The sequence below is a fragment of the Chelonia mydas genome, chromosome 20, assembly GCF_015237465.2.
Source record: "Chelonia mydas isolate rCheMyd1 chromosome 20, rCheMyd1.pri.v2, whole genome shotgun sequence".
Taxonomy (NCBI): domain Eukaryota; kingdom Metazoa; phylum Chordata; order Testudines; family Cheloniidae; genus Chelonia; species Chelonia mydas.
Window position 1 is genome coordinate 3,914,954 of NC_051260.2, and position 13,791 is coordinate 3,928,744.

Below are 13,791 nucleotides of genomic sequence, written 5' to 3' on the forward strand. Positions count from 1 at the left end.
TGCACTAATCACTGGAGGCGGGTCTGGGCACCCGTGGCCTCTCGGCGTTGGGGGATCAGGCCAGCTGGCGGACAAATCCCCTGTGTATCCCCAGGCCTTCCTTAGGGGGTGCCAGGCTGTGGGGCCCGTTCGGGCCATGGGATCTCTGCTGACCCAGTCCCCAAGGGAGCAGGTGCTGGTAATGGGAAGGCTCCGTTTCCCGTCAGCCCCCATCCTGTTCCTGCCAGTCTGGCCTTCGCTGCTTGACGCCCCCCTCCCCTCCCTCATCCCCCACCCCGGCTTCGCTGGGCCACTTTCCTGTGGGCACCAAAAATGCTGAAGCAGAGTGAGTTACAGGCGTCCTGTTCCCCCCCATCTCCCCTGTCTGATTCCCCCCCCCAGCCCCCCCCCCCCCAGCCCCAGCTTGCTCTGCAGGAAGGGTCGCTCCCAGCAGAAGGAACCAGGCACACGCTACAGCTCTAAATCTGACATTGTTACGTACTTACAGTTACAATCCAAGAGATTAAAACACTGTACACAGCCACGGGTGTCAGTGCTGGCTGGCCATGCCCGCACCCCCACCCCCACATACACACGCCCCCCCGCTACGATCCAGCCACGCCCGCGGCCGGCGTGGCCCCTGCAGAAGGCTGCTTCCTCCCCCAGCCTCCCAGACCCCCCTTCGCTGCCGAGGGGTAGCGCACTTGCGTTGTCACGCAGGCCAGTCAGTTATGCACCGTCCCCCCCCCGGTTCAGACCGGTGGCCCCGTCCTCTGGAGCCCACGGCAGCACTGGCGGTTGGAGGGACGGGGCAGCGCCCCTGCCCCCTAGGCCTGGCTCTGGCCTGCTTCTGGCGTCCCGGGGCCGCCACAGAGAGGGAGGGCAAGGCTTTCTTTGTGCAACACGGTAGCCGATACATTCATGAACTGAGCCACCCAGCTGGTTTGGAAGAACGGGGCCGGGGCGGGGGGAGCTGAGGGCCGGCTGCGGGCCCCACAGAGAGCCATGGAGCTCTCGGGCCACTAAGCTCAAGGTCGGGCCCAGCCACTCGGCCTGGACCCCCCGGATCAACCCCTGCCCAGGCTTGGACTTAAAGCAAGGACCGGCGGGAGCGGCTTTCAACTCAGCATTGGGGGGGTAACGTGCCAGCCAGCGCCCCAGGCAGCTGCAGGGATGGCCGATTGGTGTGCGGGGTGGGTCGGTATTACCCTGATCGCGTATCGCGCTAAAGCCTGAAACCACGTCACTCACAACAGCCACTTTCGGAGGCCTCGGCCGGGGGCCACAAAACACCGAAGGGTCACACGCGCCCTGTAAACATTGTGCTGGGGGGAGCTGCCAACCCAGCCTCTGGGAAGAGACAGCGGGAGGGCGATTTCTGGCACGAGCCTCAATGCTTGGCGAAGCAAATAAATTAAAACAGGGTCCCGAGAGGAGGCTGGAAAGGCCAGTCAGTGGGGAAAGGGACAGGGCGGGGGCTTTGCACAACAGGAACGGGTTGAAAGCTGGATCTGGCTGTAAGGAGGCGCTGTGCCAGCTCCTGCAGGGGTGAGCCAAGGGGGTGTCAATGCCCACAATGCCCCGTGCCAGGCGGCCCCCTCGCTCAGGCCTGGGAAGGGGGTGCTGCTTTTCAGAGAGGTGCTGACTGGGAGGGGCGGGCAAGGGGCAGCCCAGCGCCTCTGGCTGGGTTGGGAGCCTGGCTCAGTGGGCGTAGGCTGGCAAGGGGGGGGTTGGCACCTCTGCCTCGGGTGGGGAGGGGGAGGTGACCCTGCTGGTAAGCAGCGAGGAGATACCTGCTCCCACCCTCCCCGCCTCTCTGCCTGAGCCATCCAGGGAACCACCTTTTCTACAGCAGCGAGAACCCAGGCATCCTGACTCCCAGCCCCCGCCTGGCTCTATCCCACCAGACCCCACGCCCAACAGAACCCAGGAGTCCTGGCTCCCAGCCCTCTCCCCACACCCCACCCCCACTCTACTCATTGGACCTCACTCCCCTCCCAGAGCCATGATACAACCCAGAGATCCTGACTCCCAGCCCCCCCACTTTAACCCATAAGCCCCCACTCTCCTCCCAGAAACCCCAGTGGAACCCAGGAGTCCGGCGCTAGGGGGCTGGCTGAGACATCCACTGTCGCTCGCCTCACAAATAGTAGCAAGGACACTGTCACCCTCTGGTGTCTGCGCAGGGCCAGTGCACCCAGTTGGGAGCCCCCAGCCGCATGGGGTGGGGGCACAGCTGTTCCCTCCCCCCGCCCCCCCCCCCCCCCCCCGACCGCCATTGGTTTCCATGGTGGAGACGGAGAGCAGGGGAACAGGGCAAGCTGCTTCCCTTCCCCCGCCTTCATGGAATGGGAGGGGCACTAATGGGGGGGCCGCAGGGATTGGAGGTTCAGGGCTATGGCAGCTGGATCAGATGGATGGGGGGGGGTTCACCAGCTCAGAGGCAGCTGCAGGCCCCACTTGGCCCATCACCCCCACCCCCGGTAAGTCAGCCCTCTCCCCGTGCTGCGGGTCCCTGTCTGTCCCTGGGGGGGCTGGGAGGCGCAGAGGCCGCAGGCCGGGAACCCAAACACCTTGGAACGACACTGAACATGTTTCACCGTCAAAGCTCATTACGGACAGGAACGAACGACCCCCCTCCCCACCCCGGCCGTGTCCTTAAACCCCACGGGAAGGACGTGAGGGTGCGGCCAGCGGGGATCACAGGGCAAGTCAGTGCCAGAGCTGAGAACAGAACCCAGGAGTCCTGGCTCTCGGCCCTGTGCTCTGACCACTAGACCCCCACTCCCTTCCCAGAGCCAGGAACAGAACCCAGGAGTCCTGGCTCTCGGCCCTGTGCTCTGACCACTAGACCCCCACTCCCTTCCCAGAGCCAGGAACAGTACCCAGGAGTCCTGTCTCTCATCCCTGTGCTCTGACCGCTAGACCCCTACTCCCCTCCCAAAGCCAGGAACAGTACCCAGGAGTCCTGTCTCTCATCCCTGTGCTCTGACCACTAGACCCCCATTTCCCTCCCAGAGCCAGGAACAGGACCCAGGAGTCCTGGCTCCCGGCCCTGTGCTCTGACAAAACTGTCTCTCTTTGTCCTGCATGTTCCCGTCGGGGGAGACAGGGACATAACGAGCCGCACCAGCAGGGGCTGAGTAATAAATAGAGCATCAAAAATACAAATTGTCCGACACTGGCCATCCTGGAGGATGGGGACGCCCAGCGTCCTGCCCAGCCAGCACCCAGGGGCGGCCTCACCTGGGCACCCACCTCGCCCGCCGTGCCTGGAAAAGCTGGGTCCGTTGGGCCGAACGTCCCTTCGGCGTCCGGCAGGTGCGGCCCGCATGGGATGAAGTTGTCCCCTGACCACCCCCGCGTCCTTCCCCTCCAGCCCTGCGTCGGGCTCGGGCTCCGTCGCACCCGGTCCAGGTGGCCGGAGGCAGGCCCGGAGCCTGCTGGGGAGGGCTCTGCAGGGGGCCCAGGCATTGACAGTCTCCCCCCGGCTCTGGGCTGAGCCCCGAGGCCCTGCACGGGGCAGTCCGGCGGGGCTGGGCTGGCTATACCAGGGCGGTCCGAGTGTCACACCGTCCCATGCTGGCGGTGCTGCTTTTCCGGCGCAGGCTGGGCGTGGCGATGGTGCCGTGGCCCTCGCCGGGGCAGCCGTGCTGCAGGAGGATCTCGGCGCACTCCTGGCTCCCGGCTCGCCTGGCGTAGAAAAGGGCCGTGTGGCCCAGCGCGTCGCGGGCCTTCACTTCGATGCCGTACTGCGGACAGAGAGGCATGAGGGGATGATGAGGGGGCGCGGCTCCGGACCAGAGCGAGCCTGCCCCAGAACTGGGCACCAACCCCCCGGGGGGTCCCGGAGCCAGGAGGATCGAACCTCCGGCAGGTGAAACAAGCAGCCAGGGGCACCGGGGTGTGCGACTGGTCCGGGGGATCCCCAGGCTGGGCGATCTGGGCTCATCACCCCCAGTGCGGGGTAAGGAGGATCCCATCTGTCCAGCTCCGGGGGCTGCCCTGGGCTCCACCTGGCAGGGCAGGAGCCCTCGCTGGCTCTGATTGGCCGCCACGTATACGTCTCCAGGTACCCGTACAACTGGTGATGTCACAGACATTTCCGGAGCAACAGGCAGCGATGTCACAATGCCCAGGTTTATGACATCACGGCAGGCCTGGGCGGAGCTCTGCCATAAACTCGCTGCCGGAACGCCCTCCTTCGCCCTGCAGCTGGCACCCCGGCCCCGCAGCCCACGGTGCCAGGGGGCACATGGGCCCTGCCAAGCTCAGCGGGAGCCCCTGGCAAAGGCTCTGCGGCTCCCCCTTCCCCATCTGTCCCCCGCTCGCTATGAGCGAGGGCAGCAGCCTCCCCTGTGCCAGGGGGGAGGGAACGGATCCCCCAACCCCCCATGCCCCGGGGTGTCCCAGGCAGCCGGACGTACCCAGACCAGCAGCTGGGTGATGACCACATGGGGCAGGTCGCAGGCCAAGTGCAGGGCCGTGCGCCGGTCCTTGTCCCCGGAGCAGGTGTTGATCAGCTCCTTGGTGCTGTGTGCCAGCAGCAGCAGCAGGGTGCCCAGGTCCTTCTCCTGCACGGCCCGGAACAGCTGCTGCCCCAGCGGGATCTCGGGGCTCGGGAACGGGGCCAGGAACACCCGCTGCTCGTACTTCGCCCGGATCCACGACTCCCGCTCCTCCCTGCAGCGAGAGACGCACATGGGTGGAGATGAGTGCCCGGCGATGCAGACAGACTGGGCAGAGATGCAGAGCCCAGAGCTGGGGACCCCCAGGGGCCTGCAGTGCCTGGAGCCAGGGTACCCCCCAGGGATCTGCAGTGTCCAGAGCCAGGCATCCCCAGGAAACTGCAGTGCCCGGAGTTGGGTACCCCCCCATGCCAAAGTCCAGAGCCAGGTACCCCCAGGGACCTGCAGTGCCCAGAGCTGGGTACCTCCGCAGGGGCCTGGCAGTGCCCAGCTCATGACGCCTGCAACCTCCACCCTGCAGAAGTCTGGCAATGTCCACAGCCTGGTGCCCACAGGGTCCTGCTAGGTGAGAGAGGACTGTTATTTCCAGGGGCCTTTCAGCATCACCCCACTCCCCCCGGCCCCTTCCTGAGTCATTAGCTATTGCCCCCAGGAAACACCGGCCAGCTGAGTGGCAAACCCCACAGGGGGGCTGCATTCTTCCTTCTCTGCCTCTTTCCCTAGCAGCTCCCGCCCAGCCCCCGGGGGCTGGGCATGGGGCTGCCGCCTGGGGCGGGGGCTCACCGGGACGACTCGCAGGTGGGCTTCCGGCGTCCCTGGGTGTTCTTCTCCCAGATGCTGTTGGCGGTCTCGTTGCCAATGGACGTCAGCACCAGGGTGAGCTCCAGGGGCCAGTCGTCGAGGTCCAGCGAGCGCACCCGCGACAGGTGGGTGCCCAGGTTCCGGTGGATGCCCGAGCACTCGATGCAGATCAGCGCCCCCAGGTTCAGGCTGGCCCAGGTGGGGTCTGGGGGAAGGGGGGGAGGACAGGTCCCCATCAGCACCACGGCCTGGGAACCAGCCAGGCAGGGAGAGCCCCCCGGCGCCAGCCTCGGTGCCGCCCGCCCCCCAGGAGTGAGACTCACTTGGTGCCCCGCAGTCCACACACAGGGAATTGCCTCTGGCGTTCCGGATGGCCTGGATGGCCACCGCCTCGCTCTGGCTGTCCATCCGGGCCTGCAGGGAGCAAAGGGGGGGCAGTTGGCCAAGCAGCCGGGGAGCTGGGCACAGGCGCTCCAGGAGATCCCGGAGCCAGGACATAGACCCGCGCCCTGAGGTGTACCCCAGCTCTGGCCGTGGGGCTCAAGGCGAGCCACATCCGAGCTGAAACGCCCCAATTCTAGTCCTGGCAGTCTCCCCTCTGCCTTGTGGGACATCAGTGGCACCCACCTTGGGCTCCCCCTCTGCTCAGGGGTGAATCGCTTAGACCCCAGAGAAAGGGGTTTGACCCTGTTCCACCCCCAATACATGATTATGCCGGGAGCTGTACACTTTGGTTGCTGTCCCCCAGAAGTGGCTGCATTTCCCTCTCTGAAGGGACTGACTCAGGGCAGGCAGGGCCCTGCCCAGGTGGCGGGGCAGGGCAGGGCTCTGCAGGGAGTTCCCATGCTGTCCTGATGGCTCCGCAGCCGGACGGCAGAGAGAGGACTCTGGGGAAATGCCCCAGGAGGCGGCTGGCCCTGGGGAGCAGCTGGGGCCGCCATACCTTGTTTTTGCTGCTCTCGCAGCACTGCAAGCTGGCCAGGATCTGGCTCTCGATCGCCTGGACCCAGGCGTCCCTCTCCTCGAAGCTGCTGGCCTCGAAGTGCCACGTCTGGCCCGTGCTCGACACGATGATGAACTCGAAGTTCTCCTCCTCTGCAGAAGAGAAAGGGGGGGTGGGGAGGGAGTGTCACCACCTGGGCACCCCACCGGAGCGACCCAATGGCTCTGCACGGTCAGGCTGGGGGAGGTCTGTCTGCCGGACAGGGGGCGGTAAGGCTGGCCGAACACCCCCCCTGCTTACAGGTTTATTTGTAGGGAGGACACAAAATACCCCTTTAAAGGAGCTGGGGCCAGCTGGGTAGTGTCAGGAGGAAGCTGGCAGCTCGGTCCCCGGGGCGGGAGCGCCAGCGAAGCGGCACTTACCGCCCCCTGCTGGCCAGAGGGTGGCTGCGACGCGGGGGAACCCGGCTGGGAGGAGCGTACCAGAAGCATGCGGGCATGTAGCTAGCTGGGCGGGGCAGGGGCCAATGGCAAGTCGTCAGAGCAGTGCCCCTGCCTTCATCCGGTGCCAGCCAGCACTTGCGGGATGGGCATGGAGCTCAGCACCCGGCTGTCTGCCCTGCCCCTTGCCCTAGGCACGGCCGGGCTCCTCCCCGCCCCGGGCGGCCGTCGGCACCACACGATGGAAGCACATCGACATGCATGAGTGACACCAGCACCGCGTGACGGCCGCTGCCCGTTACCTGTTTTATAAATATTTCTTAAACTACCAAAGGTTTTTAATTTCCACATTTTGCGCTTGGCTGCGGAGCGTCCGGGGGTGGGGGGCAGCGGGAGGCAGGAGAGAATAAAGGGAGACAGTCAAGAGAAAAAGCCAGAAGACGGGGATCCCACCCAGAGGGGGGCAAAGCGCTGGCGGGGGAGGGAGGAAGCTGTGAGCAGTGTCAGCCACCTCCCCGCCCCCCGGAGAGGTGGGGAGAGCTGGATGGGGGCGGGCGCGCGTGCTGGGAAGCCATTCGCAGAGCGGGAATGAAACGCTTTCTAGCATCCGGTGGAGGGGCCAGCGCGGTGCCCGGTGCAGGGTCTGGCTGTCAGAATGGACCGGTATCGCCTGGACCGGGCCAGGAGGAGTTGTGCTGAGCGTGCCCCCCTGGGCTGGGCGTGCCCCATGCCACGCTGCTCTGGGTCAGAGTCGCCCTGCCCCCCAGTCTCCGTGGCAGTCCTTCCCCGCCAGGGCGGGTCTCCATGGGTATGCCTACGCTGCAGGGTTCGAACTCGGGCTCAAGCCGAACCCACTCCTGTCTACACACAAATCGTGCTAGCCCAGGGCTTGGACCCAGGCTCCGGACCCCCCAGGGGCGGAGGGTCCGAACCGGAGTCAAGCCGGGACCCTGTTGCTTTGCAGTGTAGACGCAGGCCCACTCATGCCCTGGGAGCCCGCCGAAGATGTCCAAGAATCCCACGGGCTGACTCTCTTTGTCCTCTCCCTCGAGGGCCCCCAGACTCCCCCTTGCCCCCCCGCTCAGCTCCAGGCACTTTCTCCGAGGCCGTTCCCAGGATGCTCTAGGGCCCCCGAGCCAGGGGTGCTGCTCACAAGGCTGCCAAGGGACGGCTCCCTGCATTACCGTGGTGACAGCCTCCCTCACCTTCCGCCTGTCCCGTTGACCCCTCGGTTTTTGAGGGGGTCATCAGCTTCTTCCGGCGGTGCTTCTTCCTGTCAATCATGGGCGAAGGAGGCGGGTCTTTGCCGCTGGGGCTGGAGCTGGACACCCCTTCTCCGGCCAGGGACCCCTCTGCAGAGAGACATGGGCGGGAGAAGTCACCCCATGTCCCCCCCATCTTCCGACCCTCTTCCCCCCCCCCCCCCGGCGCCTGGAGAACCCCACTGGCATTCTCAGGGATTGGGAGCCAGCCACCCCCTCAGGCTCTGGAGAGGGATTTCTGGGGGCCCCTGGGCGCAATTGGGGCTCCAGGTTCTAGGTATCAGCCAATCTCTGGGGTCCTTGGGCAGCAAAAAGCCGGGGTTTGCCTGAAACATTAGCGCCTCCATCACCAGAGGTCCTGCTGGGAGTCCAGAGTGCCCCACAGCCGCCACGTACCCCCCAGTGGCCTTCCCTGCCCCCTTGCCGCTCGCCGGCCGTTGGCAAGGGACGCCGGGCGCTTCAGGGGGCAGCGCCGAACCTACCCCCGCTGGAGGTCTTGGTGCTGGCCGCCGAAGCGCAACGCTGGAGCGGCCGATCCGTCTTCCCTGAGGCCTTGGCCGCTCTTTCTGTCGGGATGGTCAGCGCCGCCGGGGAGAGGCTAGCTGTGGGGAGAGAAGGGGAGCTGAGGGGTCTCCCCAAAGCGGAGGACCCTGGATCCAGCCGAGACAGCGTGCTGGGCCCGTATGATGACATATGGACCCACCGTGCACCGGTGAGCACAGCTAAGAAGCAACCCACTGGGCCACTAGGTGTCACCGTTGAGCTGTGTTCGACGGCTGGGCATAGGGCTCGGGCTGGGGGGACCTGGAGTCACCCCGGAATGCCAGACCCTCCTGGGGCACCCAGCCCAGCCTCCCTCTCTGTCGCAAAAGCCCCAAGTGCCCCAGCAAGAGCCAGCCCCCCTCGTGCCCTCCCAGCTGCCCCTCCCCCCGTTGTGCCAGCCTCCCCTACACACACGAGCATCAGGCCGCCCCCCCCGGCCTCCCCCACTTCCCTGTGGGCTCGGCAGCAGGGAGACGCCCAGGCCACCCTCCACCTGACACTGACGCCCAGGCTGGGAGGTGGCACGGGCTGGGTCCCCGCACAGAGCTGGGCCCTGCGGTCACTTACCGCCACCCTCGGGCGCCGGCCCCCCGCTCACGTCCCGCAGCAGGCCGTTGATGCTGGAGGAGGGGCTGCAGGCGGAGATGGCCCTGGGGGGGGCGCTTGCCGGGCACCTTGACGGTGGTGCGCAGGAGGTCCATCCCCTTCCCGTGGGTGCTGTGAATGTAATCCTGGGGGGAGACGGGAAGTCACCGCAAAGCCCCCGGGCAGCCGAGGATCTAATTCCACCCGGCTCTCCGCCCTGCGTGCCCATCCCCACGGCGCCTGGCCTGGCCCCAGCCCCGTACGGCGGGGCGGTATCCCCTCTCCCCTGGTGGGACGGAGCAGATTGGCCCCCGGTCCTGAGTGCTGGCGCTCAGTGGGCCCGGGGGAGATGGGGGAACCAGAAGAACCGCTGCGTGAGCCACATCTGGCTGGGGGGCTGCTGATCTTGGAGCCAGGAAGCAGCTGGCACCCCCCGCCCCCGGCCCCCTGGGAGCTGCAGCGACGGGCTAGGCTGGGCGCTCAGCCACTGCTCATGGCAGTCGGCTCAGCTGGGCAGGGCCCTGGCGCGGGGGGCGCGGCCAGGCACTTACGTTGATGCTGGGGTGGTAGAAGAGGAGGCCGTTGCTGGACAGGGTCACGTATTTCTTCTTCCACTCCTTGTTGAGGGAATTGCCGCTGCGTTTCAGCAGGAAGCTCTGGGGGGAGTGAGGCAGGTTAGCCAAGGCCGGGAGGTGGGGGACTGCCGGTCATTTATGGAGCCCGTCCAGCCCTGAGGCACCTCCTCCCGCTGGCCTCGGCACGGACCCTGTGCCCTTCCCGGGGCTGCCTGCCGGCGGCTCGCAGAGTGTGTTATCCGTGCCAAGGAGGGCCCCCCCCCATTTTACAGAAGGGGAAACTGAGGCACAGACCGAGGCTGTGCCGGGTCACCCAGCCAGCCGGTGGCTCAGCTGGGAATAAAACCCAGGTCGCCTGGGTCCCGGTCCAGTGCTCTGTGCCACCGCCTTCTCCCAGGGACCCCTGCGGCTGGTATCCCGCTCCGGGAGGGCCAGGGAGGTGGAGACAGCGTTTGCCCATGTGTGCGGTGGGCTGGCTGGGTGCACAAATGCCAGGGAGGCTGAGCTGAAGCCATGAGATCTGTGCGCATCCCCAGGTGTTGTGTTCCTGGGTGGGCATGCGTGTGCCAGGGTGTGTGTGTGCGTACGCAGGGTGTGTGTGTTTGCTCTGTGTGTGTGTGTGTGTGTGTGTATGTGTGCTGTGCGTGCATGTGTGTGTTTGTTGGGTGTGTGTTTGCTGGGGGTATGTGTGTGTGCGGGTGTGTGTTTGCTGGGTGTGTTTGCTCGGTGTGTGTTTGTGTGTTTGGTGGGGGGGTGTTGGCTGGGTGTGTGTTTTCTGGGGTTGTGTGTGTGTGCATTTGTGGGGTGTGTCTGCTGGGGGGGTGTTTGCTCTGTGTGTTTGCTGGGTGTGTGTGTGTTTTCTGGGAGTGTGTTTGCTCTGTATGTGTGTGTTGGCTGGGTGTGTGTTTGCTGGGGTTGTGTGTGTGTGCGTTTGCTCTTTGTGTTTGCTGGGGGTGTGTTTGCTCTGTGTGTGCGTGCGTGTGTTTGCTGTGGGTGTGTTTGTGTGTTTGCTGGGGGGGTGTTGGCTGTGTGTGTGTTGGCTGTGTGTGTGTGTATGTTTGCTGCGGGGGTGTTTGCTCTGTACGTGTGTGTTGGCTGGGTGTGTGTTTGCTGGGGTTGTGTGTGTGCGCGTTTGCTCTGTGTGTTTGCTGGGTGTGTGTTTGCTCTGTGTGCGTGCGTGTGTTTGCTGTGGGTGTGTGTTGGCTGTGTGTGTGTGTGTTTGCTGGGGGTGTGTTTGCTCTGTACGTGTGTGTTGGCTGCGTGTGTGTTTGTTGGGGTTGTATGTGTGTGTGTGTTTGCTCTCTGTGTGTGTGTGCGTTTGCTGGGTGTGTTTGCTCTGTGTGTGTGTGTGTGTGTGTTTGCTGGGTGTGTGTGTGTGCGTTTGCTGTGTGCGTTTGCAGGGTGTGTGTGCTTGAGGGTGTCGCTGTTGCAAAGGAAAATCCTGGGTGCACCTCTCGGGCACTGGGGGGATGCCAGCTGCCAGGAGGCGAGGGGGCCCGGCTGTGCCCTCGGCTCTCACCTGTTTGATTGGGATGGCGCGGCCGCTGCCCGTGCTGTCCCCTCTGCTCTCCAGGCTCCTCTTCTCCGAATCGCTCCCCCGGCGGTTCTGCAACGCGACAAGGAGCCCTCGGCAAAAGGAATGTGCCCCCAGGGGTACCACTGAGGCGTCCCCAGGGCACGTCGCTGTCCCACCCCCGGGAGCTCCACTGAGCCGGCCCCAGGGCACGTCGCTGTCCCGTCCACGGGGGGCACCACTGAGCCGGCCCCAGGGCACGTCGCTGTCCTGCCCCTGGGGGCACCACTGAGCCGGTCCCAGGGCGTGTCACTGTCCCGCCCCCTGGGGCCACCACTGAGCCGGCCCCAGGGCGCGTCGCTGTCCCACCCCCGGGGGCTCCACTGAGCCAGCCCCAGGGCACGTCGCTGTCCCGCCCCCGGGGGCACCATTGAGCCGTCTCCAGGGGGCACCACTGAGCCGGCCCCAGGGCACGTCGCTGTCCCACCCCCGGGAGCTCCACTGAGCCTGCCCCAGGGCGTGTCGCTGTCCCGCCCCCGGGGGCACCATTGAGCCGTCTCCAGGGGGCACCACTGAGCCGGCCCCAGGGCGCGTCACTGTCCCGCCCCCGGGGGCACCATTGAGCCGTCTCCAGGGGGCACCACTGAGCCGGCCCCAGGGCGCGTCACTGTCCCGCCCCCGGGGGCACCATTGAGCCGTCTCCAGGGAGCTCCACTGAGCCTGCCCCAGGGCGTGTCGCTGTCCCGCCCCCGGGGGCACCATTGAGCCGTCTCCAGGGAGCACCACTGAGCCGGTCCCAGGGCACGTCGCTGTCCCGCCCCTGGGGGCACCACTGAGCCGGTCCCAGGGCGTGTCGCTGTCCCGCCCCCTGGGGCCACCACTGAGCCGGCCCCAGGGCGCGTCGCTGTCCCGCCCCGGGGGGCACCATTGAGCCGTCTCCAGGGGGCACCACTGAGCTGGCCCCAGGGCGCGTCGCTGTCCCGCCCCTGGGGGCACCATTGAGCCGTCTCCAGGGGGCACCACTGAGCTGGCCCCAGGGCGCGTCGCTGTCCCGCCCCCAGGGGGCACCACTGAGCCGGTCCCAGGGCACGTCGCTGTCCCGCCCCCAGAGGGCACCACAGAGCCGGTCCCAGGGCACTTCGCTGTCCCGCCCCCAGGGGGCACCACTGAGCCGGTCCCAGGGCACGTCGCTGTCCCGCCCCCAGAGGGCACCACTGAGCCGGTCCCAGGGCACTTCGCTGTCCCGCCCCCAGGGGGCACCACTGAGCCGGTCCCAGGGCACGTCGCTGTCCCGCCCCCAGGGGGCACCACTGAGCTGGTCCCACGGCGTGTCGCTGTCCCGCCCCCAGGGGGCACCACTGAGCCGGCCCCACGGCGCGTCGCTGTCCCGCCCCCAGGGGGCACCACTGAGCTGGTCCCAGGGCATGTCGCTGTCCCGGCCACGGGGGGCACCACTGAGCCGGCCCCAGGACACGCCGCTGTCCTGTCCCAGCCCCAGGGGGCGCCACTAAGCTGGCTGGGAGCCAAACCCACCTGCCCGTGCCCCACCTTCCCATGGGTTCCCAACCCCGGGCGGCTGTGGTGCATGGCTGCAGCCCACAGCGGTGCGTGGCCGGGAGCAGCACGGGGCTCAGGGGAACGGCACCGTCAGACGCGCCCGGGCGGGAGCTCTGGAGATGGGGGGGGGCTCACCGTGAAGAGGCTGGTGCGGCGCTTGGCCCCGCGGTGCAGGGAGCTGGGGGTGCCGATCCCGACCGAGCCTTCGCTCCGCAGCTCGCGGTGGCTGATGTTGGGCGTAGACGGCAAGGAGGAGGAGTAATCGCTCGTGTGGCCTCCATTACTGGCCTGGAAAAGAGCCCCGGGCACCTGGCGTCAGCGTCCCCCGGCCCGGAGCCACCTGCTGCCCATGGGCCCCTTTCTCCCTGGGCCACGGAAATGCCCCCCTCTGACGGCTCCTTCTCCCCGACGGGCTGGGGGCCAGGGAGCACAGTGAGCATGTGGGGGTTTAGGGGTTAGAGGGGCGGGCGCGGGACTCCTGGGTTCTATCCCCAGCTCTGGGAGGGGAGTAGGGCCTAGTGGTTAAAGCAGTAGGGCCTGGGAGTTAGGACTCCTGGGTTTTATTCTCTGCCTATAACCCCCCCCCCCCCGCCCCCGCCACACAGTCCCCCAGGGCCAGGGCAGTGATAGCTCTTCCTATGCCCCCCTCCACGGCATGCTTGTCCCAGTTGCCCCGGTTCAGCGGGGAGATGGGGCCCAGCTGGGCATTGTGGTGCCCTTGGGGCTGGAACTGGCCCAGCCGCCGGCTCCGTGAAAGGGGCTGCAGGCCTGGCGGCGGCTGAGGCTGGGGAGGGGGCGCCCCTGGTGCTGCGGTGCCCCCCGCTGGCTAAGGGAGGCGCTGGCTGCTGCCGCTGGCCGTACCTGCCCAGGGTGGATCCCGCCCACGGGGGTGGAGGCGGCCGAGTGGCTGGGGGTGCTGGGCAGGGACTTGCAGGAGGCCAGGAGCTGCTGCTGCTTCTTCAGAGTGACGACCTTCTGGGCCACTGGGAGGGGAAGGAAAGTCCCGTGAGAGACAGGGAACCACGCGGACCCCCCCCCCCGGAGGGAGAGCCCCCCCAGCCATGGTTAGAGGGATCCCCCAGGGGACACACGGCCCCAGCCACGGCCAGGGGACCCCCAGGGAG

The 13,791-nt window shown here is 66.9% G+C and overlaps 1 protein-coding gene across 1 annotated transcript in view; it reads right to left on the reverse strand.

Annotated features, from left to right (window-relative positions):
* Positions 1-451: 451 nt before the first annotated feature.
* AGAP2 (ArfGAP with GTPase domain, ankyrin repeat and PH domain 2) overlaps positions 452-13,791 on the reverse strand; it is a 40,516-nt gene continuing 27,176 nt past the window's right edge. The window contains 14 exon segments of the mRNA XM_043532794.1: positions 452-3,731; positions 4,407-4,662; positions 5,232-5,454; positions 5,573-5,663; positions 6,193-6,344; positions 6,935-6,994; positions 7,838-7,984; positions 8,377-8,496; positions 9,005-9,095; positions 9,097-9,168; positions 9,574-9,678; positions 11,117-11,203; positions 12,803-12,955; positions 13,529-13,650. Coding sequence (XP_043388729.1) covers positions 3,525-3,731; positions 4,407-4,662; positions 5,232-5,454; positions 5,573-5,663; positions 6,193-6,344; positions 6,935-6,994; positions 7,838-7,984; positions 8,377-8,496; positions 9,005-9,095; positions 9,097-9,168; positions 9,574-9,678; positions 11,117-11,203; positions 12,803-12,955; positions 13,529-13,650 — 1,886 coding nt within the window. The 3' untranslated portion in view covers positions 452-3,524.